At 34.8% G+C, this 26882-nt stretch overlaps 1 protein-coding gene across 2 annotated transcripts in view; it reads left to right on the plus strand.

The window, feature by feature from the left end:
• Positions 1-6324: 6324 nt before the first annotated feature.
• Positions 6325-26882, plus strand: part of LOC142323466 (latrophilin Cirl-like) — a 292270-nt gene continuing 271712 nt past the window's right edge. The window contains exon 1 of one of the 2 annotated variants that reach the window (XM_075363116.1): positions 6325-7155. Coding sequence is in view for 1 of the 2 variants with exons in the window: in XM_075363115.1 (XP_075219230.1) it covers positions 22302-22326 (25 nt within the window). In the remaining variant the exon portion in view is untranslated. Of the gene's footprint in view, positions 7156-22197; positions 22327-26882 lie in introns of those variants that run through there. The other variant, XM_075363115.1, reaches the window with a different exon arrangement.

The raw sequence follows: 26882 nt of genomic DNA on the forward strand, positions 1-26882 counted from the left end.
CATAAAAGCACCATTTTTATCGTACCAAATAAAGCGAAATCAGGTAAATATGATAATAATTATCGCGCTGCAAGTCTAAGGTTTCACACTAGGCAGAATAATCGACAGAAAAGTCAACTCGTATTACACGAAGACGAATTTGGTTTCAAAAAAAGCACGAGGACCTGAGAAGATGTTATAAAGTCACATATTTAGAAAGCGGTTGAAGAGAGTTACATTTTCTGTTCTAAATCTGAACGATTTGATAACGTAGAGGAAACCCGGTGTTTAAGATTTAAAAAGAATGGAGCGGGTTAAAGTATGGAGAAAACAGAGTTGTTGCACTACCACTATATCGTCTAATGATAAATTATCCGCTGAACGATTTTTATACACACGATATATACTATTCTTCTGTCGTTCCTAGACGAACTATTACTAAGTTTCCGATATTTATTTATATTTTCAGAAACGTAGTATTAATCGTATAACATATCGTTTGTTTTGTTAATGTTGACGCTTTTTTACTGTGTTTTTTAAAATCGTTCTGATATGCATAACGTGTGCTACAGTTATGAAAATAAAAATTGGTTATAGTTTATTAATTATCCATCGAATTAAACAAAAATTAACATGTCGATATAGCGTGTAAATCGACTTTACATGATACATTTTTTTTATCGCAATAATTTTGATTGTCACATAGATAATCATTATTATACATTTGCTGGCTATACTATACGAAGTCGTTGTTACAACTAATTTTCAACTTACTGTAAAAACGACAGTACCGTTTTTATTTGATTATCTCTGTCTAGCACACCATTAAAGGAACGGTAGCGTCCTATTAGATAAACGATAGGTTCTGTCATATTTTACTGCATTTGACTATCGTTGAAGTTCTAGAGCATAAGGATGTTAACGAATTTACGAATGCGAATGAATGAGCGAAGAATCTATTTTTGAGTTTTAATCTTATTTGTAACTAGTTACTGTTTATTATTTTTACTAATTTACAGGCAATTTACTAATTACCTGTTCTATTATTACTAATAATAGAAATCATTAGTAACTATTTTTTATTTGATTACTAAAGAAAGTAAAGCCAGGCACAAATTTGTCAGATTACATAATTTTTGAGATCCATTTTAACAATTTCAGCTGTTTATGAACCGATTTGAAATAATAAGATGTCATTTTGTTCACAATAAAAGGTCTAACGTTTCTTTTTTAATAAAAAAAAAGACTCGAAAATCTAATATTTAAGGAGTTATTACTGATCAAAAACTTTTATTGGCCGCCGTTTTTGAATTTTCATATATTTTTTTTACAGATGTTGTTTGAAGAATATGTTTCTGTACTACCGTACACCTAACTTTCTTAAAATATCTCCATAAGATATATGTTTTTATTGAAAAAACACAAAAAGACGGAAAGAGGGAAAATGTAGCGAGGTAGGGCATTTATCCAAATTAACTTTTTTTTGTGTCCTGAATCAATCCCTTAAGTGCGCCCAACACCTTCCGGAACACTGTGTACTGTCATAAACAAACGATCTGATCTCCATTCCGGATAATTCTCCAAAATTATTACTGCTAATTTTGGAAAAGAAGGGAGTTGACTGGATAGAGGCGCCTAATAAAAGAGCTGTACTATAAAAGTACCAAGATCTGTACCACAAAGAGAAAGTGATGGTAGGAGACGAAATGACTGGAAGAATAGGAATTGGAAGGGGAGTGAGGCAGGGATGATGCATCACACCGACACTGTTTAGTATATATCTGGAAGAAATATTGAAATTCTGTCTGAATGGGAAAAGAGGAATAAAGATCGGGAGAAGAAGAATTGAACGTATACGTTTTGCTGATGACATGGCGGTATTGGCGGAGAGCCGATGTAAACTAATAGAAATGCTTGATGACTTAAATAAAGCTTGCGAAATTCAGGGTATGAGGATAAACGAAAAGAAGATAAAATGTATGGTATTAGGTGGAAAAAAGGAGAGGATTGAGATTAAGATAGGAAATGAAGTTTTAGAGCAGGTGAAGAAATTTCAGTACTTAAGGAGCTTTATGACCTGACTTGTACAGTAGAAATTAAAAACCAATAGCAAGAAGTAAGTATGCATTTAATAAAAAGGAAAGACTGCCGAGTAGAAAGTTAGACTTAGCGTTAAGGAACAGATTATAAAATGTTTTATTTGGAGTGTGATGTTCAACGGAGTTGAAACGTGGACGATGAGAAAGGCAGACGGAAAACCAATTGAGGCTTTTTAAATGCGGGTGTGGCGCAGAATGATAAATGTCAGAGAGCAAAACCATGTAATAAATGAAGAAGTACTAAGGAGACTCGGAGAGAACAGGAAAATGTTAAACGCGATTGAATATAGGAAAGGAACCGGCTAGGATATTGTATGAGAAGAAGGTGTTTATTAATGGATGCAATAGAAGGTTTTGTGAGTGGAAGGAGAAGAAGAGGAAAGAAGAGATTTCGAATAGTGAATGGAATTATGGAAAATATGCTGAAACAAAGTGGTTAGCAAAGATAATACAAGGTGGAGGGCAGCAGCCGTGTCAGGACCTGTCCTAATGGCAGAACACTATGAATGAATGAATCTCCGATCCGAGTCATCGCCGTCGGGTAGGGTGATGTAGCAAACTTCAGCAAATATTAACGTGTATATCCTATGAAAGACGGCAAACGAAACCGCATTCCTTACGACCCGGAGTTTTGCATCACTTGAAACTTCTCGGAGAACGATTTAGTGGAAATCGGAAGGATGTGAAGTAAGCCTAAAATGGCGTTGGAAGTAGTTAGTAAATCGGTTCCTATAGATCGGAAGTAAAACGACGGCTGCGGTTTCACCGCATTCTGAAGGAATTTATTAGTCGGTTAAAGTTTTAGATGACAGCGAAAGATTTCCGGAAAATTTTCAAGAACAAGCTTAAGTGTTCTGAGGAAAATCGAAGCGGTTTCCCTTGTCTTCTTCACGGTTTTTACATAATACGATATTAATGACTATTTTATGAATGATAGTATACAGGAATACTTTACGATGAAACTGGTCGAAGGGTTTCAATATTTTAAACTAATTAATTAAACGGCATTATTATTTCATTATTTCAATGTATTATAACAATAAAATTTATTTTTAAGGAGCCCTTAGGTACACAATATTCGGTTATCGTCAGCGAACCGACTAAACTGTAGACATTTGTATATATATATATAAATCGGATTATCTCAAGTTAACCAGACTATCCGATTTTATCGGCTCACTTCTATATCACCGAGACACAGAACCTATCCTATAGAATCGTAACCTTCATCAGTGGAAAGACCGGAAATTATTATTTTTTCGTTTCAGGACCCTTCACTTTCCGGAAGTAAACGACTGCCGGTGTCGAATCGTGTCTATGATTTTTCTTGTTTAAAAAACTTACGGTTTTTTAAACATTTTCTGAATATGAAAACGGATCGCCTTCCGTTGTGAGATTTCGCGTAGGTAATATAACATAACAAATAACCTGATAGAAATTTACAGGGTTCTTCGTCGTGAAACCTGTAAATTTATCGCGGGACCAGTTCTTTGCGTTTCAGTAATTTCTTCGGTTACATTTCATACGATTGTAGTTTAGCCGGTGATATAATTACTATGGAGGCCGGATCGGGTACGATCGATGATATCTTAGCACCCTTTTCGCCCAGAAGGCTGATTCTCGATCCGGGAGTGCCGGAACACCGATTCGAGTTCAAGGCCGTTAAGAAACGAGAGATTTAAAAGCCTTGTGACATTTTCACACCGGTAAAGAAAAAAACCGAAAAAATTACGTATGCCATTATGGTTCCATCTTAATAATGATTCATTTACTTTATCGGTACTGATCTAGTGTGATCGACTAAAGGTTAGTGCCGTTAGAGTCCGATGAAACGTTTTCGCGTTGAAATAAGAATTAAATTTAAATTATTACGTATAAACAAGAGAATATCATGAAGTCAATCGTACTTTCATGACTTCCGATTGTTACATCCAATTAAAAAAATAAATAAATAGAAAAAACTGACAAATATGTCGCGAACTTCCCCGTCGTTCGCGTAGAGCTTAGAGTTTAATTCTACTATCGTAAAAGTTGAAAATATGAAAACTTATTTTCTTATTCAGTAATTTTTTGTCGGAAGTAAGGAAATAAAAAGTTTGTTGCCTTATTTATTGAATTGGTAGCGAGTAAAAACGAGTAATTATTATTAATTTGTGTCGATATACAGTGCCATCGTAAAAGTAATCAAAGCCGCATAATAAATGTAATATGCGAAATAATCAAAATACACCCTCTACCTTTGCGATTGAGGGCTGAAAACTATTTGTGATAGCGTTTCATTCAAAAAAATAATTCGGATAGATTGAAACTCATAAAATTTATACGAGTTTATTTTTAGACATCCAGGTCGAACTGAACTCGCGTTCCGATAACACTTTAATTAAAATAAATAATTAAATTTAAAAAAATAAAAATTTTAGTCGTTCGGTCGGTAAAAATAATAGGTCAGGAAAATTTATAAAAAATAAATATTTAGGGATGAAGTGTTGAAAATTGTCTTTTTCAACGATTTTTTGATAGCACCTTTTCCATAGATGTTATATTTTAGATATATGTTTATGCAATTGGTTTTATTCAATATTTATAAACAATATTAAAATCTCCCTCACTTAATTATAAATCACAATCAATATAGTCCCGCATCAGTTTTTTACTGTTAATAAAATCGATCTCCCTTGAACGAAAGTTATCGCAACGAATTTCATGGCTGTAGATTAAACCCGATACAGAATTGATCTTGAGATATCAGTCTTAACTCGATACACACTTGCATACGTACCCTGATATCGGTATTTTTGGATAGAAAGAAATCCGGTCCCTTTATTCGACCTTCACTTAAAATAACTGTATTTCGAAAATTACTTTCTCTAATAAAAATCGTTTCGGAAAAAATCGGATAAAAATTTTAAAGTTTTAGAGTGAAAAGGTTAAATACAAATATTTATATCCCTGTTCAACGGGATTATTTACTTTCGAGCGAGAGTTTAAATGGGTGAAATTGAAATTCAAGTGATAAAATTATCTTAAAATTTTAAATTCATAAATTTTTTTAATAGGCCAGTATTTTAGTTTTTAGAACAATTTGAAACTAGTCTCGTAAAACTTGTTTTGCATTATTAATATCGAGTATGATAAATCTGATGCTAGCCTTAAACGATATACATGTTTTTGTTATGCGTCCTACAAATTTACAGATTTTTCATGAGCTGCATTACTTAATTTTTGATAACGCGATAAACGAAACTTCTTTAATCGGTTAGTTAATTAAAACTTAATTCGTACTACAGTGTTTTTTTTCGTTCATCAGAACAACGAAACATGGAAATCGGTTTCAGATTTTTGTTATCTCTTCCGAAGGAGCTGAACTGGATGCATCGCTATACAGGGTTCTGCTAGTAGGCTTCTAAGATAGTTAAGGAAATTTTTTTATTAATTTTAAACCGACTAGTTAATCTTTTTTATATTTAAACTAAACTTGTAATTACTATCAAGCTTCCTGTGTAAATTAATTTCTGTAGTACTCACCGACTGCTATAGAAGTATAATTAGTTACGACTTCAAACATAATTTTTGTATTTTAAGTTCAAACCGTTTAGTTTTAGTGAGTTTTACCGTTTAATATGTAAAATGTATAATAATAATAATAATAATAATAATAATAATAATAATAATAATAATAATAATAATAATAATAATAATAATAATAATAATAATAATAATAATAATAATAATAATAATAATAATAATAATAATAATAATAATAATAATAATAATAATAATAAAACAGGTCTTGTGGTGGAGTGGTCCACCACAATCTTTCCGAGCCGACAGTCTTAGATTGAACCCTACTTCTGTGACAGATCGACCACCCCAGAACGTTGTCTGACATACGATTCGATAACGGGAAACTTCTACAACCTTCAGGAAACGACTCGCATCGTTCGACCTAAAACTCACACCGCGTCAAAAAATTATTTTACGCTTTCAGTTTTCCTATTAATTCGGTGACCGTCATAAATGAATAATATTAGTGCGGGGCTTCTCGTTCGATGGTGCACAGAGTTCATTCTTTAACGAGATTTATTGCGCGTTGATTTCCTACGTGAAAGGACAATGCCTCGGATCAGGAATGCATAAATTGTTGCGTTTCACCTTTCGAAGACTCGGTACCGGCCGCTGGTGGCCTCTGGCGGAATTTCTAGGTACTCCGTAGTAGTTTGAGGGTGGTAGGGGCAGGCGCTTGCTCTCTTTCAGTAAGAGTCGACCTATGTATGCGGGGTTGTGTCGGATTGTTGCGTTATGTCGGTCTGTTGTGAAATGAAAACCTGTCCTTCGATAGTTTGTTGTTTTATATGTTTCTATACGTTTGTGTACACCGTGTTATCTGGTCGTGTGTATTAACCTGCGTTTAAAATATAATCGAGTCGTTAACGTAATATACGGAATCGAATAGCACAGGAATATTGGATTCGCTTTGTGGCGTCTGGAATCCGGGTGCATTTGTGCAGCTGCCGCCGCAGATCGTGTGAAACGGCTGATGTAGCCCCTCTCGTTCTTTCCTTTCTTCATACGAATGCGCTTTGGAACTCGTAATATCGGATACGTCAAAAACGAATTGTTCTAGATAGGTTTAACTGTTTTATTAATGTTTAAATATATTATATATTTATTTACAATAAACGGCATGTTATTTGTTAAACGTGTGTTAAATGCATCGCGTTGAAAAACATACCATGATAAACGGTCGGGTTAAATAGGCTTCAACGAAACTCGTTAAAATATGACAGGGAACACGGTATCTCGTGTTAAGAATTATGTGTGGCATAAATTATGTGTTTGTGCATTGCGACTGATATTATTCTTATTCACCTAGGCTTTTGTTAAATACTTTTTTCAGTTCTTAATAAAAATAAGTTAGTGTGTTGTGGTTGAAATATTGTGTTTTTGGTGTTCAAGAATACATATATTCTACAGTGTTTGTTATGCTTCAGTTAAAAATACTGGCTTCCAAAGTTTACCTGAAGAAGAGATCTTCGGTATCAACTTCCTAATATTTCAAGAAAACACCCTCTTCCAAGTAAGTTATCGCATTTCATTAACGTGCTGGAACCACAAAACACATTTTAATCGCTGATGTCATTGATAACCTTTTATTTCTTGATTTCGTACATTCATTGCAATACTTGCAGCGTACAAATAACGGTCGACGTTTAGATATTCAGTGCTGTTTGAGCGCTAACACAAGGCATAAGTAATGCATGAAATAGCTTAGGTGAGTCTAAAAATATTAACTTTAACTTGTCTTCTTATTACCCACGTATAAAACATTTTGATATTGCACGTGGGTATAGGCAAGCCCGTACTCCTGCATACATTTAATTGTTTTATTACCTGGAAATGTATGGGGATTGGGACACCGTTGTTACCATGCTGTTAATTTTTTATCGAAGGGAATGAACTGTTAGGTGTATTTAGTGTCGACGCTGCAAAGTAAAAATTAAGGGGTGTAACAAAATTACTTTTCAAGTAATAATTATTTTGTAATACTGTGATGTGTCATCAGGATAAAAACCCGGGTTGTCTGGATTTTATATTATTTTCGTTAGTTAATTACATAATATTAATAAATATAATTTTCTGGAGAGTGTTCCATTTTTTCATAAAAAAATAAAACGTAAATGTGTTTTGTGAAATATAAGCAGGTTCAGATTGAAGTTACCGTTGTTTTTAGATTTTATTAATCGGTTATTAACATATATCAATGCATGTGCATGATCTTTGAAATTTTTTTTAAATCGTTTTCCATCGGCTAAAAAATTACGACCATTAAGCGATAAACAGTACGATTGAATAGAAAATTGTGTACCATAATTTGATATTTTTACAAGAAACATCTCGAAATAATTTTTATTGGAAAAATTTTTTTTTTTGTAGACAATAGTAACCTACCGTAATCATATCTCTTTAATTCGATGTATGCCTTTTGTAATCTGACTTGTAATTTAAACGGTTTTTAAAACATGCGCGGTCTAATATGTCGCCCTGTAAATTAATAATCGACACGTAGATTAATCCATTCTGTAGGCCTAAATTCTGTGTAAATAAATTCGGTGAAGGTCGGGTAGTATCGAACCGAACTATGTATGCACATACGTAATTATTTTTTTGTGAGTTAGAGCGAAGTGCAAAGTACAATATATTATAGTACGATATCGTTAAACGATTAACTGCAGTAAAGCAGTATTACATCGCAAAATTCACTCTGACTTCGGTTTTCTCGACCGGTTAAATCTGATTCCCGATGAAAAATTAACTATTCACATTAAATTTGTAATTTGTGTGTCTACGAAGGTTTGAGATTTTAATGTTATACATTTACGTTGTTGTTTTTAAAACTCTTTAACTATACTTCTGACCGCGACCTTCGACAAACACCGATCGGTATTTATCTAATATTTATATGCGGATACCTAGGGCATCTCGGTAAGATACCTTGTACCGTGCAGTTATAATTTAGTGGACGGCCCCGAATCAATGAGATCGTTACTTAGTGGTTTTTGTTGGGGGTCGACGAGTATATAGAACGGTAGAAAAGTTTGTAAAACCCTTTAAAAAAGAAGGCTTAATATCTGTGTTGTGGGTGGGGGAGGGAACTGGGAACAAATGAAGTAATAGAAAACTGCTGTACTTTAGACGGTTAAGTGCATCGATTTGAATATTGATAGCATTGTTGCCCGCTCGAAATCTGATTCGAAACTATATTATATTATTATTAAACTCGTATTATATTCGAGATTAAAAAATATATTTTAAAAAAATGTACGAAGTACATTAAAAATATTCTGTAACAGTGTATTAATTTTATTCGTCTGATTATAGTTTTATTCTTTATAATTTATTCATAAAGCGAGTACACTATTGGATTCTATAAGGCAGTTATTTTGGTAGTTCTGAAAAGATCTTCCGGATTGTCATGGAATTTCTGCCCGTAATTTACTTACTATTAAGTCGGCCCAGTTTGAAAACAGCTGAGTCCGTTAAAAATTTATCAGTCGGTCAAGTGTATTTATATATGATATTTCTTAGCTTTGATGTTAACCTTTTATATTGTTATTCTTTTATTTGTTGTTCGCTAGTATAGTACAACCTCGATAGCCGTTCCAGACCGTTCGCAATACGATATTTTTGAGTTAATTAATTTATTTTTTAACAAAATCCATATACATATTTTTAATTAATACTCATTTATTGTGTTGTTTTTTTTAACGTATTGTTTTTTATTTATTGTTTGTTTAATAATGCGGTAATGTTGATACCGCGTTATTATTGTTTGATTATAACTTCGCTATAGTTTTTTTTTCTAACTTAATCTTAAAGATATATGATTATTATTTATAAGCTCCGCTTTAACTGTAGTTGTTAGCAACCGCAATCTTTATGTGCAACCCTACACGAGACACAAGGCATACCCGACGATGCCATAGCCCTGCCATGAGCAGGGCGATCGAGAACAATAAACGGGTATAAGTACTAAGAAACATTCTGTATTTCCAAAAGCACCATTTTTTACCAAAATGATAATTCTTGAATTATCTGAAATTAAATGGTCTTAGTTTCTTCTATTGTCCGGTAATTCTAGATCCGAACGTGATATTTTGAAGTAAAACAGTAACGGTTTGTGGCACTGTTTTTTATTTTGGCATTTTCAATTTCCCGATTAAAATTCAAAAACTCTCCCAGAAATTAAAACTCCCATCCTGCCACTTTTCCAAAACGACTCGGTTTCAGAATTGCCACAGAAAGTGTGAATTTTACAACAACAAAAAAATCGGTCTTAATTCGTTTTAGAAATTTATTATTTTTCCACCGTTGTTTTATTATTTTTTTCCTAATGTGTGCAGCCTGTTCAACTAGTGAACAATAAGCAACCACCCCCACAGCCCAATGCGATGAGGATATGTATGACTTGTTAGTGAGGTGTAGTCTTGTACTGATTCAGGCCGACTATTTCTGAGGCGTGTGTTTAATTGAACCCCAACCACCAAAGAACACCGGTAACCACTGTCTTAGTATTCAAATCCGTATAAAAGCAACTAACTTTTACTAGTTCTTGAACCTCAGAACCTTCGACTTCGAAAATCAGCTGTTGCGACAATGAATGGGCCAATTATTTATTTTAGTATTAGGAAGATGCTATGTTCCGTTTGAAATTGTAATGTTTATCTGATTCATTCGATTTTTTTAAGTCGAATTTCGAAACTATTTTTTTTATTACCTTTCTTACTATGATTTTCTCAGAATAAAATTCTTTACATATTCTGTGTTTATTAATTTATGAAGAGATTTCATAAAGTTAATCTATGGTAAATCTAAAAAAAGGAGTTTACGACTCCAATTTTTTGGGCTTTGCAACAATTTTTATGTTTATTAGGAATGTTTTTCCTTATATCGATGACCCGGTTCGGCTCCCTAAGTATCGTAGTGCAATTTTTTATCGCCTCCAAATAGAGAATTCTATGCGCGATAGGTAACAATGTAAAAGTATGCATCGGCAGGTTACACTAAGTGAACTGATGGTTTGCAGCCCCCTGTCTTTGTCAACCGAACTGTCGGCTTTCGGGACGGGCGAGCGGGTTTGTTGTACTATCTAACCAGATGACATCATCCGATTACTAATAACATAACACACATTTATATAAAATGCAAACTAGTACTCTAGACACAGCAGTAGGTGAAGAGGAAAACTTTCAGCTCACGTATTGTACTTAGAGGGCAGTCGTTCGGAGGTTCAGACCGATACCGATTATGGAATGCGTGCTTTCGGTAATGTTGCTTAACATTTAAGTTCTGCAGTCACCGTACAATCAGTAGTTGACAAACCTTATAATCTCTTGTAAACTGTATAATCCATTATTAAAAATAAACATTGTGATACAGTATTTATAGTTATACTCTGTTATTTAGAGGGAAAATGTCTATCGATCGGTGATTTATACGTACGATAAATTTCTTGTTTAACACTTTTGTTCGCTTTAATGCATGTTCTGTTACGATACGAATATTTTTCATCGGTCTTTACTCTTTTTCAGTCGCATAATGACATATTTTGCAAAATCCAATGAGAACATAAGGCGTCGTTATTATTTATGCTACCGGCGCAGCGTTCCTGCCGGTGGCACCGGAAGAAAAAAAAAGAAATCGGAAGAGAAGAAAGATATAAAAAAGAAATTAATTTATGTTAAATAATTAATTCGATTAAACATTTTCTTCGTCTCATATCCTGAATTATAGGAAAGCCTGTTCGTAAACACGACTAAAAACATAATGAGAATCTAACATAATTATTACAGTTAATTTATTTTATATAAATTAATAGTAATATTACTAGTTAACCCTCTCAGGGCATCGGGAATAAGATGAAACTTCCTTATTCACCCGTCAAGCGATAGGCGAATTAGAATTGACGAGAATCAAATTGAATCGCTTAAAAATCCAAAATCGTAAAGTATCCTTTTTATTGCCAATAAAATCTAAAGAAAAAAGTAACAGCCCAAGAAGTATAAAATAAAATTCCCGCACTTAAAACCGACGCAAACGATTCGCGTCTCTGTAAAGGGTTCTCTGTAAATCGAAATCATTAAATATTCTGATGTGGCGACCTTCATTAAAAAGCCGATTTCTTACCTTCAGTTTTCTGTTTAATAACATAAAAGCTTATTTCAGTTCCTCCCCCCGATTATATTATCAGGGGTCGTACAACGTTCACCTGCGTCACAAGTCCTTGAGTGTGTGAAATAATTTTGGTCTTTCTTGTGGTCGCGTTCGTGATTAAAAACGTATTTAAAAAGTCCTACTCTGATATCTGTGGCTATTATAGCAGAAAAATTTTCTCCTTCCTTACGTTTGTAAATGGATACTGTTCATTTTTTATCCAGAAAGATAAAGATTACATTTTTTTTTTTAATCAATCGTTTTCGTAGAAATAACGAAGTTCAGGTTCAGTTTCGTCCGTTGAATAAAATAGTATAATCTTAATAACTTATAAAACGGTTTAACCGATCAGATGATACTAAAACGTACATATTTACCGACTAGAAATCCCATAAATATATTTTCTGTTGAAACAAAATTATAAAATAATTTGGTCTTCAACGCTAAATAAAGTAATTTCGCCTCGTAAGCCGGGCTCTGTTTCTCTGGACGTATCCGGAATATATGTCGTAACCGTACCCGATTTCGATCTGATTGTACTTTCGTCTCGTCCGTTCGTATTCAGCAGTGTTGCGTATCGAAATGCGATCCCGGATAGATCATCGATTTCAGTCCGAAGCTAATAATTACGAATAGGAGATAGAAACTAGAAAACGGTTGGGTTAAAACAATTAACCGATGCCGCTACGGCGTCGCCGTGGACGTCGAAAAGATGAGCGATTGACCGTCGCATTAACTGACTTTATCGTGGCCGTGGATATATAGGCATTGAACTGTGCGCAAGAAGACCGATGATGATCGATGAAAAGTGCTGGATTTACAATGTACCCGAGCCGGTCGATTTTATTCTTAGCTTGATTTACATGTTTATATTGTAAAAAAATCGTCTCGTTAGTCAGATATTTTCGTCGCTTTAAAATTTAAGGTTTTTCGATAATAAACTTTTCTTCAGAACATCATCTGCAAAGTTTATTAGAGAAAGCGAACGCAGCCAGTGTCACAAGGTAACACGCCGATTGGCATCGGGTAATTTCGAATATTTTGTAGGCCTTTTAAGTCTTCTCATGTCTTTTTAAAGAAATCATTCCTCTTCCGTGTTTTGTTAGTGTGTACGTACGAATTAGCGGGTGCATTTATGCCCAGTAAGCTCCTCGTTCTAGGGTGGAATTTGTATACTATATGCAAATTTACCTTATACGTCCGGCGTAAGTAGGTCCTTAGACAAATCTTCCCTACCGAACCGAACTGCACAAATACTAATCATTCGATATCTTATACGAAATCTCACAATCTCAGCACGGATCCGTTTTTTCTGAAAAATTGTGGGATCTTATCCTTCTTATACGTAACTTGCGATGGGTTCATCGCTACTGGAATGTATAATTAAAAAATCGTAATACAAAACATTTGTTGCTCCGACTGATTACATGTTCGATGTCCGTGTTAGAAAGCACATTACAGCCGTTAAAAATAATAAATTTTACCGTTTATAATTTTCCCGATTATTATGAAAATTAAGCACAGGTAAGAATCTAAACATTTTATGAAAATCTTGGACGTATTCGATGACTATTTACGTTGTAAAAGTTAATAGTGCAATAATAATAATAATTTTTAAAAATAATAATGATTTAGTTTGTGTACGTGTTAGTATTTTTTTCATTTATTTTTCTTTCCGAATTTATTTGATTTAAAATCTTTCCGTTTTCAGTCCACACGGAGTAATAACGTTGACCTAGAACTGGAATGAAAAAAATGTATGTACTTATGATAGAGAAGTATCCCTAATTATGATCCAGCATCGACAGGATCATTTTATTACATTTTTTGGTTAGATTTCTACGTCGTTATAAGTTCTGTTTATTTTCGATCCGTTACGTTGTTATTATAAGGGTGACCGATGCATTTACAGAAATTTGGTTTTGCGCATGTTTGAATCGGTAGTATAAGAAATTTTATAGTGTCCGTTTTTAAGACGATTAATTTAAAACTGTAATAATTTACCTAAAAAACCGTTTACCGATCGGATTTATTTATTTGATGTGCCGGTTGTATGAAATCAGGAGGGACGACCGTTTATTTTCAATTAAATCCGTGTCGGCAACGGCAACACCAGCAGTCGTCGGTATCGAAGACGTAGTCGGGATAGGGCATTGAACTCGAAGCCGCGAGATCGGCGTGTCGGTCGAGCCGTTGGCATTTTTTAGTCGTAAATATTGTGACTGCAGCGAGTCGTTCCTCTCCTCCTTTTCACTTTTTTACACCCATTTAAGCTTTAAATTTCTTGTAACAAATGGATCGTCATCTATAGGAGCCGTTTAACGGGGAAGTTTGCATCTCTGTTATTATGTACCGTGGACTTACTGATTTTACCCGTATGTGTTTAAAACCGATTGAGCATTCCATTATTTAAGCCCTCGCGCGGTTTACACACAAACCGCTGTTTCACAGAAATGACAAATAGTCGAATGAGAGTCCTTCACTATCCTCAATGCTACTACGTTTATCGGGATGACTAACGAAAGGTTACAACCGCAAAAGTTATTGCGGGTCGATATTGCTGGACGCGCACGTATCCCGTAACGATTACTCTTCTTGTCTCTTTCATTACAGAGTGCCTCGGAATCGCTTTCTGACGCGTGTTCTTATCCGTGCTACGTATAAGTTCCCTGTATAATGTGTATATGTTGTCTGTTCGGATATGTTTCATTTATATCGGTCGAACTTTGCTCCCTGTGTTTATTGTCTTAATTGCGATAAACACACACCCACATATATATGTATATTTTTTAACATCCCATTTCGGCTTTGCCCGCGTTGTATGGTTACTTGCTTTCCCCGTCACCGGTAATTGCTTTTATATTATATTTTTTAGTCAAGTAACCGGAGACAAACGTAGCCAGTCGCGTCGCACATATAGTTACAGTGACAATGGCTGTATTGGTTGAGCCGCCGCGACGTATATTCGCATGAAGATTACACACACCAAAAATTAAATGGATGTTTACATTTGTTACCGAAAAAAAAAATTGTAAATTTCATTGTTACTCCATTTTAACTCTTTAAACTCGGAATTTCAAAAACTCCTTCTTAGTGTGCACTTACACCATAAGAAGAACACGTGTACAAATTTTTATCAATTTATCTTCAGTAGTTTTTGCTGGACTTGATTTTGAATGACTCGCGACGTATTATGTTGTACATATATATATATATATATATATATATATATATATAAGACAAATTTTAAAAGATTTTATTTACTTTTTATTGACTGTATTTACATTAATTTCCTCAGAATTAAATTCTTTACAATTTTGTTACAAATCTTCGCATTTATTTGTCATTTAACAAATCTCTTGTACTACAATCGTAAAAAAAACTTTGTTTTCGACACCGAGTTTTGTGTTTTACGGCTTACAGCAAAGAACCGTGCTATATAAAGTTCGGGAAAGGGAGGTGCTACTTTGTTACTTGATGTCAAATCTTAAACCCGAGGCTGTATGCACTTAGCGATCTAGAAGTAAATGTTTTCCTTCGGTTTTACGAAGAAAAATTTTAGTATTAAATAAAATCGTAAATAAAAGCGATCCAGAAATAAAATAAATCGTTCTCGATTTCTTACCGTCGTTATGGAAAAAATGTTACTCATCAAAGTTTAGAAAGCTCAATCGACGCACAGAATGTGGATGAATTGCTGAACAGGCCTTGTTGCTACCAATGAAATCTTTGTACCGTTCACTATCCCGGCTATACTGTTAGCAGTTCCGACTGTACTTGTCATCTCGAGTAGAACTACTGCTCATCTTCTACTGCTTCCTAAACTTTGATCGGTATAGTGGTACTGATTTTTACGACTGGTTTAATATTGTATTTATATGGTTTTACCTTTTTTTAATATCGTTATCTCTACGCGCTGTGCTGATGGTTATCTACGTAACCGTTACGATGAATACGTTTACTGCTTAAGACCGTGCTTGCCTCGTTAATTTCGCATCAGCCGTCGTCGACTGATCTCAGCGTCCTTGATAATGTTTATAGCGTTTGCGAAACTATACGCTTGACCGCTATTTACGTGCTTCACGCTGGCGTGGTATAATTTATGTTATTGTGTAGTCGTAGCACGTTTATGATAATATCGTTAATTCGTCTAATAGAATAATTATTGATATCTTTTTCTAACTTAGTAAATATTTTTATTATCTTTAATGTTTCAATTTGACGCTTACTTAAGTTATAATTTTTAATTACTTTTACGATTTCTGCATTCTATTTTAATTATTTTAATTTTTTTTTTAATCGTTTTTTCCAATGTTTATATATATTGTTTCATTTATTTTTATCACTGCCCCATTCCGTTCTCGAAACCGATGAAAAATACCGAACCGTAAACTTCTGCTTTGAATTTTTTTTTCTTGATCAGAATGTTGTGCCCTGAAGATAAGATTTAAAAATATAACGAAAGTTATTAGCAAACTTTCGGAACGATTGTTAGCGATTACATTTCGCACCAGTTTTTTGATCTTGTCTATTAAAAAAAAATTGGCAAATAACCCGTTTAGTAGCGACTAAATGTACTTTCCTACTGCTTTTCTCGTCCATTACAGATCGCTCTGACTACAGTTATTGCTGCGAGTTGCGTTTAATATCGCATATTAAGATTTTAAGCGAAGTAAAATTTTGCACCGCAGAGCGCTATTTTTGAGATGATCGCGAAAAAGCACATACGAGTTGAAGATCAAGGTTGTGGTTTTAGGATTTTCAAGCGTAAAGTTATCAGGGATCGGTGGAAGGATTCTTCGGCTATCCGAGGCAGGACGCCCAAAGAAACTGCCTGACGAAGGGGTGGTTGATCCTCGGTTTAACATCGAATAATAAATGGAATAGTGCAGATAGAAGCATACCGCTGTTTTCGTTGGAAAGGCTATTTTGACTACTGTGTTACTATAAATAGGTCTATTCCAGGATTTAATTTAGAATCCATCTAGTTTAATTTAAATTTAGACTATTGTCTTGTTGTACAGTGCGTTTAATATCGGGCCGTGAACCGTTGCTATTTGAAAATTTATCGGTTCGATAACAATTTAAAAAATTTAAGTAAATGACAAAAAGAATTCTAATTATAAATTACAATTTTCCATAATTTTTTTTCGGTTTCTTAAGTATTAAAATTTTTGAACTGTGAAGCAGAACGGTTTATCATCATCACATGGTTATCTTCCCTGAGGCGGGTCCCTCGCACCGTATTCGTTTACATTCTTTTCTATTTCCAGCTCGACTTTTTGATAGATTCCATTTTCTTAGATCGTCTGTAAATTTTACTCTTTTTCGTTCTTTCTTCTAAGCGACCGATTTTTTTTTTAATCGATCCTTCTTTCTCCTCACGATATGTCTCGGAAGGTGAACTTTCCTATTTCGAATCGAGCCGATTAAGCTTTTATTTTCGTTCACTGTTTTCATCACTTTCTGTCAATCTAACTTCCGATCTCCTTCCTGTCCGCTTTCAAAATGACTCCAACCTTTCTTCGTGTCTATGTATCACATCCTTTACGCTCTTAGTTTTTTATCCCATACGACGAGTGTAATATTAAACGGGGTTATACCTATCGGGTTATCGAATTCAAATTTGGCAACTGTGTCATTTCTTTCCTGGAATTTCAATAAAATCTACATTTAACAATTTACCCGGTGATTAAATTGAAAATTATTATTACCTTTGAGATGTTATTTTCATATTTACGTATCGATTTGTTTTATCGGTAGTAAAGGTTCAATTATTGTTATAGCAGAAGAAGTATATATTGGGTATTAATTTTGTAAACACGACTTATAACTGCACCCAAGTTAGACACCAAAAGTCATTTTCAGATCTACTTTTCTTGAATTCTATGTAAGTATGAAATATAGGCTGTTTAAAAAAGAATATCAGAATTTTAAAGTGATTTAATATCGCTTTAACTTTGGCAGTTACGAATAACAAATGAAATGGAAGAATAATACTCATAGTTTTTCCCTACAAGTGTTTAATGTGAATACTTTTCGTCAACCGGCACACATCCAATCGATATGAAAATTTGTCTCGTACTTTAACCAGTTATATGGAGTAATGGAAGGGACGATTGCTTTAATTCCGTTCCTCAAATCAGGTAGATCAGTAGGTAGCGGAGGCACATACACAAAACCCCAAAGGAAAAATCACGGGGTCAGATCGGACACCTTGGAGGCCACCGCAAACAAGCTCTGTGATCGGGTCCATGCCGACCGATGCTGCAGTTGAAGAAAGGTGATTCTTGTACAGAGTTATGCCAGTGAGGTGCTTTAACAAAAAAGAATGTCCCGTAAACTTGCCGTCAGGATATCGCATAGAAAACACTTGATTTTGGGAGTCCCTTTCGGATAGTAAGAGTTTATGGGGCTTTTCTGAAACTCAGTTACGGACATTACGTGTGTTAACTTTTCTGCTAAGATGAAATGTCGATTCTTCACCAAACAGTACTATTAAGAAAGTCGTCATCTTCATGCTGCGCTTTTTCTATCGTAAATTCGCCACGCACAGCATAATCCGTAGGCTTCAAGGCCTGTAACAGCGGTTAGGGCATGGATATATATGAAAGCGTTTCCTTAAACTATTCCACACTGGTACCGCTAGTTCGCGGCCGGTCTTCCAAACAAATGTTTAGGATTACGCAGGAAAGACTTCCCGGCAAGTTCAACATTTTCTTCAGACACTCAGTCGTCCTCTACTCTTCCCTTTACACAGACATCCAATTGTTTCAATCTGATTATGCCATCGACAAATGTTATTGTCACTTGGAGTATCACAATTAAACGTTTTTACGGAACGCACTTCGAACTAACTACAGATTCACATTTAGCAAAGTGCAAAATAGAAGGCTTTTTATTCTGGAGTCACCATCTTTTCTAGTAGCGCTGTCAAGCGGTACTATAGGGAATCACTATAGGGAAGACGATACAAAACAGGTGGGGTACTCGAATTTTTATTGCCCCGAGACGTTATGCGACACAACTGATCTTTGTTTGTCATTAAATGTGTACTTTTTGCATGAATCTCTACGGAGGAGGTGCACTGTCCGTCGTTATCGTCGCTACTGCCTCAGCTTTCGATTTTGTTATCCCTATTATCGTTTCGTCTTCCGTCGTGGTCTGGAAGCACAATTTCTTCGCTCCCTTGTGTCCGTTCTGTGTCCACGTCAGAGTCGGTCTGTAGTTTGCGTTTAGAATTGACAATATACTGGACCATATCGTCCGTCGAATAATCAGACTGCTCGTGTTCACCAATAGCAAGTATAGCTTGGCGCCATTGTCTTCCACCAGGAGTTGGAAAATGGAATCCAACTCCTTCAGTGGATCCACAAATTGGTGATTGTGGGTGTTTGTTATGATTTGTTTTATGTCGTTTAGTTGCTGGTCCATCATCGTTGGCTGTCCTGGTTTCCGTATCAGTTGTGTCACATAACGTCTCGGGGCAATATAAATTAGAGTACCCCACCTGTTTGTATCGTCGGATAGTTTTGTTTGTCCGTTATCTGGTTCGGCCAGGCCCATGCTCGGTGTAATTGTGTTAGTTTGTCCATGCTTAGAAAAAGATTGTTGAAGGTTACCTGTATATAACTGTATCTGTCGTTCTCGTTCTTGTAGTTCTGATCTCTATTCTTTGTATGTAGAGTCCTCGAAGTCGTCGTATGATCGTCCGTTGTTAAAAAATTCCTTTACGTAGTTTTCCTTGTCTGCTTGTAATGGTGTGAACCAGCCCGGGCACTGTTGGTCGACGTTCCCGCAGTATACACAATTTCACTTTGTTCACAGTCTGTATGTATTAATTAGGCAGTCTATAACTTGCTCGTTGATCATTTTTTGATCGACTGATCCCGTTGTCAGGGATGCTCTCTTTTTATACTGTCGGAGTAATGGACGTGAAAAATAGCGTGATAGTTTGCTTGGAAGATGTGGACAATACTCGGAGCCTCCACATGGTGACTGACGTCTTAATTTCTTGTTCCATCTTCCTGTTGTGGATACATATAATGTAATCCTTAATAAAGTTGCTTATTGTCAGTAATCTGAGAAAGAAATATATATATATATATAATCTTGTAATCTAGTTCCTTCCAGCTCTCCCCCTTTGGGTTCTTTGTGTGTCTATATATACAACAGTGTGTGTGTCTATATATTTAATTATAACTGTAGTACAGTTACGAAGAACCCAAAGTATACATAGATGACCCTTTTTGCTTTTTAATTTTAGTTATGTGTTTTACATTAACACAGATGATGTCGGGTCATCATGGATGTTTTGGTTACTATTTAAAAAGATTCGGCAAGAGAGACACACTCAACTGCGACCACTGCCAGGAGGTGGACGACGCAGAGCATACGATGTTCGAATGCCGGAGATGGGCATAATACAGACAATTCATAGCAGTCAATAACCTGAACGCGAATAACATAGTAGAGTGGTCGCTAAGGAGGAAGAAGAACTGAAACGTTTTTAACAATTTCGCCGGTACGGTTCTTCGCACTAAGGAAGAGGAGGCGCGACGAAGGAATCGTTAGGTTTAATCGTTAATAGAGATAGGTGGACAGCCCCGTCCCTGAGAGCCTGTATGCCCTGGCGTGCAGGTTTCGGTGAGGGGACGGGGACTCCGAGTAGATTTCGCGGGGATAAAATTAAAATACCTAGACCCGGCCGGTGTGGCTGGTTTTGGGGGTGCGTGCGCTCCTTGTGCTGGTCGCACCGGTTTGAGGCAAATGGCATAAAGACCGAAACCCGGTTTCTGTAGGCGGCGGTGGGGAACGGCATAGCCGGGCTTTGCCCTCGTCGGCGGGAATTAGAGGCTGGCAAGAAAAGATCTAGTACCGGGGCGGTTGACCTGCCGTGCCGGGTGTAAAACCGGTGGGCGGGAAGACTGCCTTAGAGTCAAAAGACACGTCCCTGGGCCGAGTATACTTAATTGGATGTCCGGCCCAGGGATGTAGGGGGGAAAAAAGAGATTTTTTGTACGCGTCATATATGTATAATAAAAGTATTTTTTGAAATATGTTGTTTACCGATGATGTCTTGTATTAACATTTTATAAACGTGCTTCTATACGTTAGTCTTCTATAAAATATCCATTCGATTTCCCCGTTTTTCTTGGAACATTTCCTTCGGCATTTTTCTCGAAAAATATTGCTTGTAATTTAAGTCCCGGTGGGTTCTTAAATAAATATTTAGCAACAAACTAACAAAAAGGGTAATTATTTAGTGCGCTCTGTAGTTTTACCGGTTAGAGTTCGGAACTTAGGTAGTAACATTTTTGATTTTTCATTTTGTACCTTTCTGTTTTCAAATTACATTTATATATCCGGTTGATTATACATAATTCCAGTATAATATTTAGCCTGCAGTTACATATGGGTTAATTGTAAATACATGTGTGCATTGTTTATGAGACTTAGTAATTTATATTATAAGTATTGTAACTCATACCCACGCACAGATGTTGTCTTCGTGGGTATTATTACACTTACCACACTAATGTATTAAGTAACGTCATCTGTTTATTGTGAATTAAGGAAACAATAAAGATTCATTTATTCAACATCGTTGTTACGATGTTGAATAAAAAATCAAGGATGTATGCCGATTTTAATAGAAACTGTCGTTACGTACCAATTTTTGGTTTACAAAATAACTTGAAAACAAAATTTGGTTTACCTTTGGGTAAATGTCTTTACCGTGTTCTTTTGTGGGCCGTTATCAAGTATTTTGTCGTTCACCCGATCTTATTTTAGCTTATTAAAAGCTCGATCTGTTTTTTATGGGGACCGTCCCTCGTCTAATATTTAGTGAGTGAGCTACCACAAAAAAAGAACTTTCCTCCGTACATCCCTTAAAGCTGAGTTTTGACCGTAATACTTATTCCGACGTTACCTAAAAACAAATTATATCCTCCTTTCGTTCTTGATCCGTACTGTCATGGTCTAACCGTGACAGATTAACCCGTCGTGGTCTAAACTTGAAATTCGACCGATGTATCACTCAAAATTAATCCGAAAATATATCTTGGAGTATCTGTTTAAACTGCCCTTTAGAAGATGAAAAAAAATTTCTCGACCTCCGTTTTGGAATATATATGCAACACCACGTGAAGCGTATGTGTTCGGCTGCCGAGCAGAAGTTATGAAAAAAATAAGTCAACCGTCTTCGATGGACCGAAGAAGACTTACGATGCGAAATTAGCGGTTCCTAGACCTCTTGAGGACGTAAATACGTCCTCAATACGAATACGACTTATAACCGACACACGACGAGACTGATGAGTCTTTAGATGGCGCTAACTTCCCCTCGTTGGCGGCGGTCCCCCTCCTAGGTCAGTCGTAACGTGTTATGCGATAAGAACGTCAGTTGGTTTATGATCGCTGATGCAGTTGGTCCGTTCACGATATCAATAAACGTTACGCGTTAGCGGTTCTCTCCGCCTTCGTTATCATTCATCGCTGAAAGCTTGTATGTTCCGTCGATGTTATTTACCAGGTACTTGGCATTATTAATAACTTAGCGCTAATTTATGACGTTTTATCAGCCCGAACGATTAATAAAACTGTTGATATTCGATTTTATGCGGAAGAAATTGTATATTTAGTTTTAATTTATTCGATTCGATACTTTTCTTTTATCGAACGACTTAATGAAACGTAAGGAAAATTTAACGTTAGATCGAAATCAAAAGTAGATTGTAAAAGGTTATCTTGACTATCTGTGCTCTTTTATTGTCTGCCGGCCGGTCGAAGGCGAATTCTTTTAGAAAGTACTAAGATCGTTCGTTTATCATCTTTCCACCTTACGAAATAAGATCGCACCGAAATTTTTTTATAGTGCAGCGCAGCAGCGTTGAAATTTAGTCTTGAGAAGTTTTATTTTGACTGTTCGATAAAAGTTATGCTCGACGCGGTCTCGATGAAAAAAAAAAATCAGGTTATCGGTAACTTTTACCGTAGATAAACAAAGCTCATATAGATTCGAGATTTCTAAAATTAAATGTGATAAGTTATTAACCGGAAAATGTGTGATTAACTGAAATACGATATTAGACACTTTGCCCCAGGCCGAATTGCAGATTTTACAGGTTTTTTATTTTAACTGCAAATTAATTTTTATCGTGTAGGGGTAAAAATTTCAGTTTTAAAATAAGAGCATACCTCATACAGTGGATCGAACGAATCTTTTGTGCATTAAAATGATCTAAGATCCACCGACTGCTGTTAAATGTAAAACCTCTTAAAATAAACAGTCTTGTTTATCTGTGATACATTTTATGGACTTTCATTATTCTTATAATTTTGTGATTGTCTTCAAAAGAATTGCTGTTCATTTCCACGTAGAGGATAGGATTTATTTTAACCATCGTTGGTGTTAAAATATATTCAGAAAAGGGTGCGTCATTAAACCTTTGGACTTTATTGAACAATTCGGTCGAACTTTATTCTAATTAAAATTCCACCCCATCCACCCCCACAAAAACAAAATAAGTAAACTATCTCATCGACGATGATCTGTGGTGTACCGGTAATCGGACTTTTTTATCAGCTTCTGAACGAATCGCTTAATATTAAATGAGAAAGCAATATTAGTAATTTAAAAATAGGGATGGATATTAAGTATTAATCGAGGTTAAATTCTGTCAGTCGTAAGACTTAAAACGTTTGTGGGAGGATATCCTATTAATTTTTTATAATTCCGCTATTTTATTATTTATAACCGAATGAAATACAATTTTGCACATTTTACGTAATTTGATGTAAAACCGTGCGCAAACGAACCGGCTTTTCATTCCATTTTTTTATCGTTATAAATATAGACGCAAAACATCTATCGTATATTTAAAAATGTATCTAGAATCGTCGGTGATGTGCTTTTTTTTATGAGAAATGATTAATTAAATAATTAAAAATCGTTTTAAGTTTTTATCGATTGCAAACTTAAAAAAAAATTATTCGCATAAAACGTCAGTTATTCCGGTATTTAATTCACTTGAATGAAAAATGACCAATTTTTTTGTAGCAGCGTTTTAATATTAATCGATCAATAATAGCCGAAGCTCATTTATCATTCGGAAGGGTTTAGACAGCGATGGCCTGCACTGTGGATTCGTGATTCCACGAATCTCTTGATTTTTAATGACAATTGAATTTCAAATAAAAAAATAACGATTAGAAAACTTGTTTAACTGCTGAAAAAAAAAAGATTTGAATGTACTACATGAATAATTTTGTATCTAAATTAGCTTTATAGCGGTATTTATATATTACGTTGCATGTTGAATACGGCCTTTAATGTTTACTTAAACATTTCTGAGCCGAGTTCGTAAACGTTAATCGAACAGAATTATGGAATCAACGAATTCTTATTAAAATCAAAATAGAATTCAGAGATTAGTAATATCGATATCGTTCTATTACATATTAACATAGTAAACTATTAATCTGATGTAATAAATATTTATATTGAAATGTAAATTAGATTTATATTTATATAACTGAAGGAAGATCGGATTGAGTTTCTACGGTGTATGTATAGAAAACTCGGAATTTGTAATTGTAATGATTTACGAGTATGACGATTGTTCGGTATAAATTTATATAAGATCGGGCAGGAACTAAACGTTTATTTTACTATAAACTACGTAAAAAAAAACTGGAGGTTTCACGCACTGAAACGATCGCTACTCCAGTTCAACGTTATTCGGAAGTAAATTTACTTCAGAAAGACAGAGAACGGGATCACCGGAAGGTTGCGGTGTCTTACGGATGAATCGACCGGGCGGTAAAAACCACCGCAACCGTAGGTAAAAATGCTCTTTACAACGAAATTTTGATTAATAGTCTACAGAACTATCTGGTTTCACAAGAATCGTTCTGCCGAGTGGCCGGATCGAATATACTTGTGTCTGCTATTTCAGGTCCAGTCGGCTCATCTAAACGGGCGATTGTTTACGAATTCAGTTAGATTTTTTTTGGGGATATAAATGTAATATTTCGTAACGTCTTTTAATTCGATCAGCGTCATCGAGGAAGTCGGCCGAATTTCCGTTTTAATCGAATACTTTATGTATTTTCGCATAAGCGTCGATATTCCGTTTTATTTATGTTTTTTTTTTTATTTTATGAAAACTTATTTCGGGGTTTATTTTACGTTATTTTATTTATGTACTTTTTACGTTATGTACTTATTATACGTTTTATTTTATTTATGTAAACGATTACAAAACTGGCCTTCATAATCGATCCTATCCGATAAAAAATTTATTTTATTTTATTTTCAAATATTTTATCTTCGCATTGGAAACGAATTTTGGAGAACACCTTATGTAAGTGTTCCGTGTTGAAGTTTTGAATCGTAAACTTATCGCAGCGTGTGCCCGTAACTTTCGCTCGTACGAAAAGATATTTGAAAAAATAAAATAATTACAAATCGACGACGTAATATTATAAAAATTAAATAGCAGTCGGTGCTAGAAAGCAAGACGAAGAGATTTCTTTGTCGATCTTTGTTTTTAATAAATTTCGGTTCATTAATTATTAGAAAAAAGAATTAATAAACTAATTACAGCCGGTCACATGCAGCATTACGATTTTAATCGAGGCGTGCGTGTATGTGTGTGCGCGCGCGCCAATGTTGGCACGATAACTGTAAATGAACAAACGATGTTTTTATGTGATTTTCTGAGGTCGAGCTGATTGTTAAGTTATCATAAGGTCATTATGATGTGTAAGCAAATAAATGCATCAACAAACGTACTTTTTAATTCCGTTTAACAAGTATGGAATTAAATTCTCCTTATAAGATTTGTTACATCTGTGCATGCTTTGATGATCTACAGAACTACCGCATACATACATTTGCGGATCGATGTAATAATATTAAAAAAAAAATAGTTACCGATCAATATACATATTATTAAGAAGTGTTTCGCAAAAGCGTAGGCTCGCTTAGACACATAGGTCAATCCATTTGTAGTGTCCCAAGAAAACATAAGCTGGTGTTTGACCAATTCTAAAAAAATTGAAACTTAACCCACTTATTTCCTACATGTCTCAGGACCTTAAAACTATTTACTTATTTTTTTATGTAAGCAGTTTACCTGTAGTGACAAGTTTTGTTACGGTATGTACACCTATTTTTGTGATTGTAAGGGTTTACGGAAAAAATCATAACTAAAAATCTATTGCTCCTGGAAGGATGAAACAAAAAGCAATTTAATCATATTTACTCAAGGTAAAAGATCGGTCGAGGGGTTTATTTACCTATTTCTTTTCCTTCTGTGAGAAAATTACTAATACATTTGAACATGAAAAACTGTGAAATTTCACTTTTGGTAATTTTTTTCAAGAGGCAGGGATGGCATACATAGTTTGAATTATTTGTTTTATATGTAGGTATATGTTAGTAGTTTTACCATAAATAATATTAATGGTGTGATATACTTATCCCTAAACTTTTATGAATTTTAGAAAATAATTTTTTTTTTTTAAATTCAAATTTTGGTTTCAAATAACTCTGATAGGGCTGATGATAAAAATCTCAAATTTGCACAACTTTTTGTGTTTTTGTAGATCTTTATGGTAAAAAAAATGTTTTCTTGTGTATTGTACTAATAAAAAAGTTATAACTCCTCAAAAATCACGAAAAACCTCTTAAAAGCGATACCATTTGATTCACTAAGTGCTCCAAGGGGATTTCTTGTCTTCTTGGCACTTAACATTTTTATACTTATTACTATAGTTGAAATAGACTTGTTTGAACCATTCAACTGTGAAATATATATGTATATTTCACTTTCTTTTGGAAGCGATAACTGCCGTGATTTTGCGCCAATCATTTTCAAATTGATACATTAAACATAACGACCCAAAATCTCCGTTGAGTTCGTTAACGGGCAAAATCGGACCGTGTGGTGGAAATGGGGGCTTTTATGAAAATAAACATATTGCTCTAACGTTTTTATTAAGTAAAATATCGAATTTCTTTAAAATCCTACTATTCTTTGGGTAAGGGCTTAAAACTTATCTAAGTAAAGTTTCTTGATATCA

Source organism: Lycorma delicatula, chromosome 4 (genome assembly GCF_047948215.1).
Source record: "Lycorma delicatula isolate Av1 chromosome 4, ASM4794821v1, whole genome shotgun sequence".
Classification (NCBI taxonomy): Eukaryota; Metazoa; Arthropoda; class Insecta; order Hemiptera; family Fulgoridae; genus Lycorma; species Lycorma delicatula.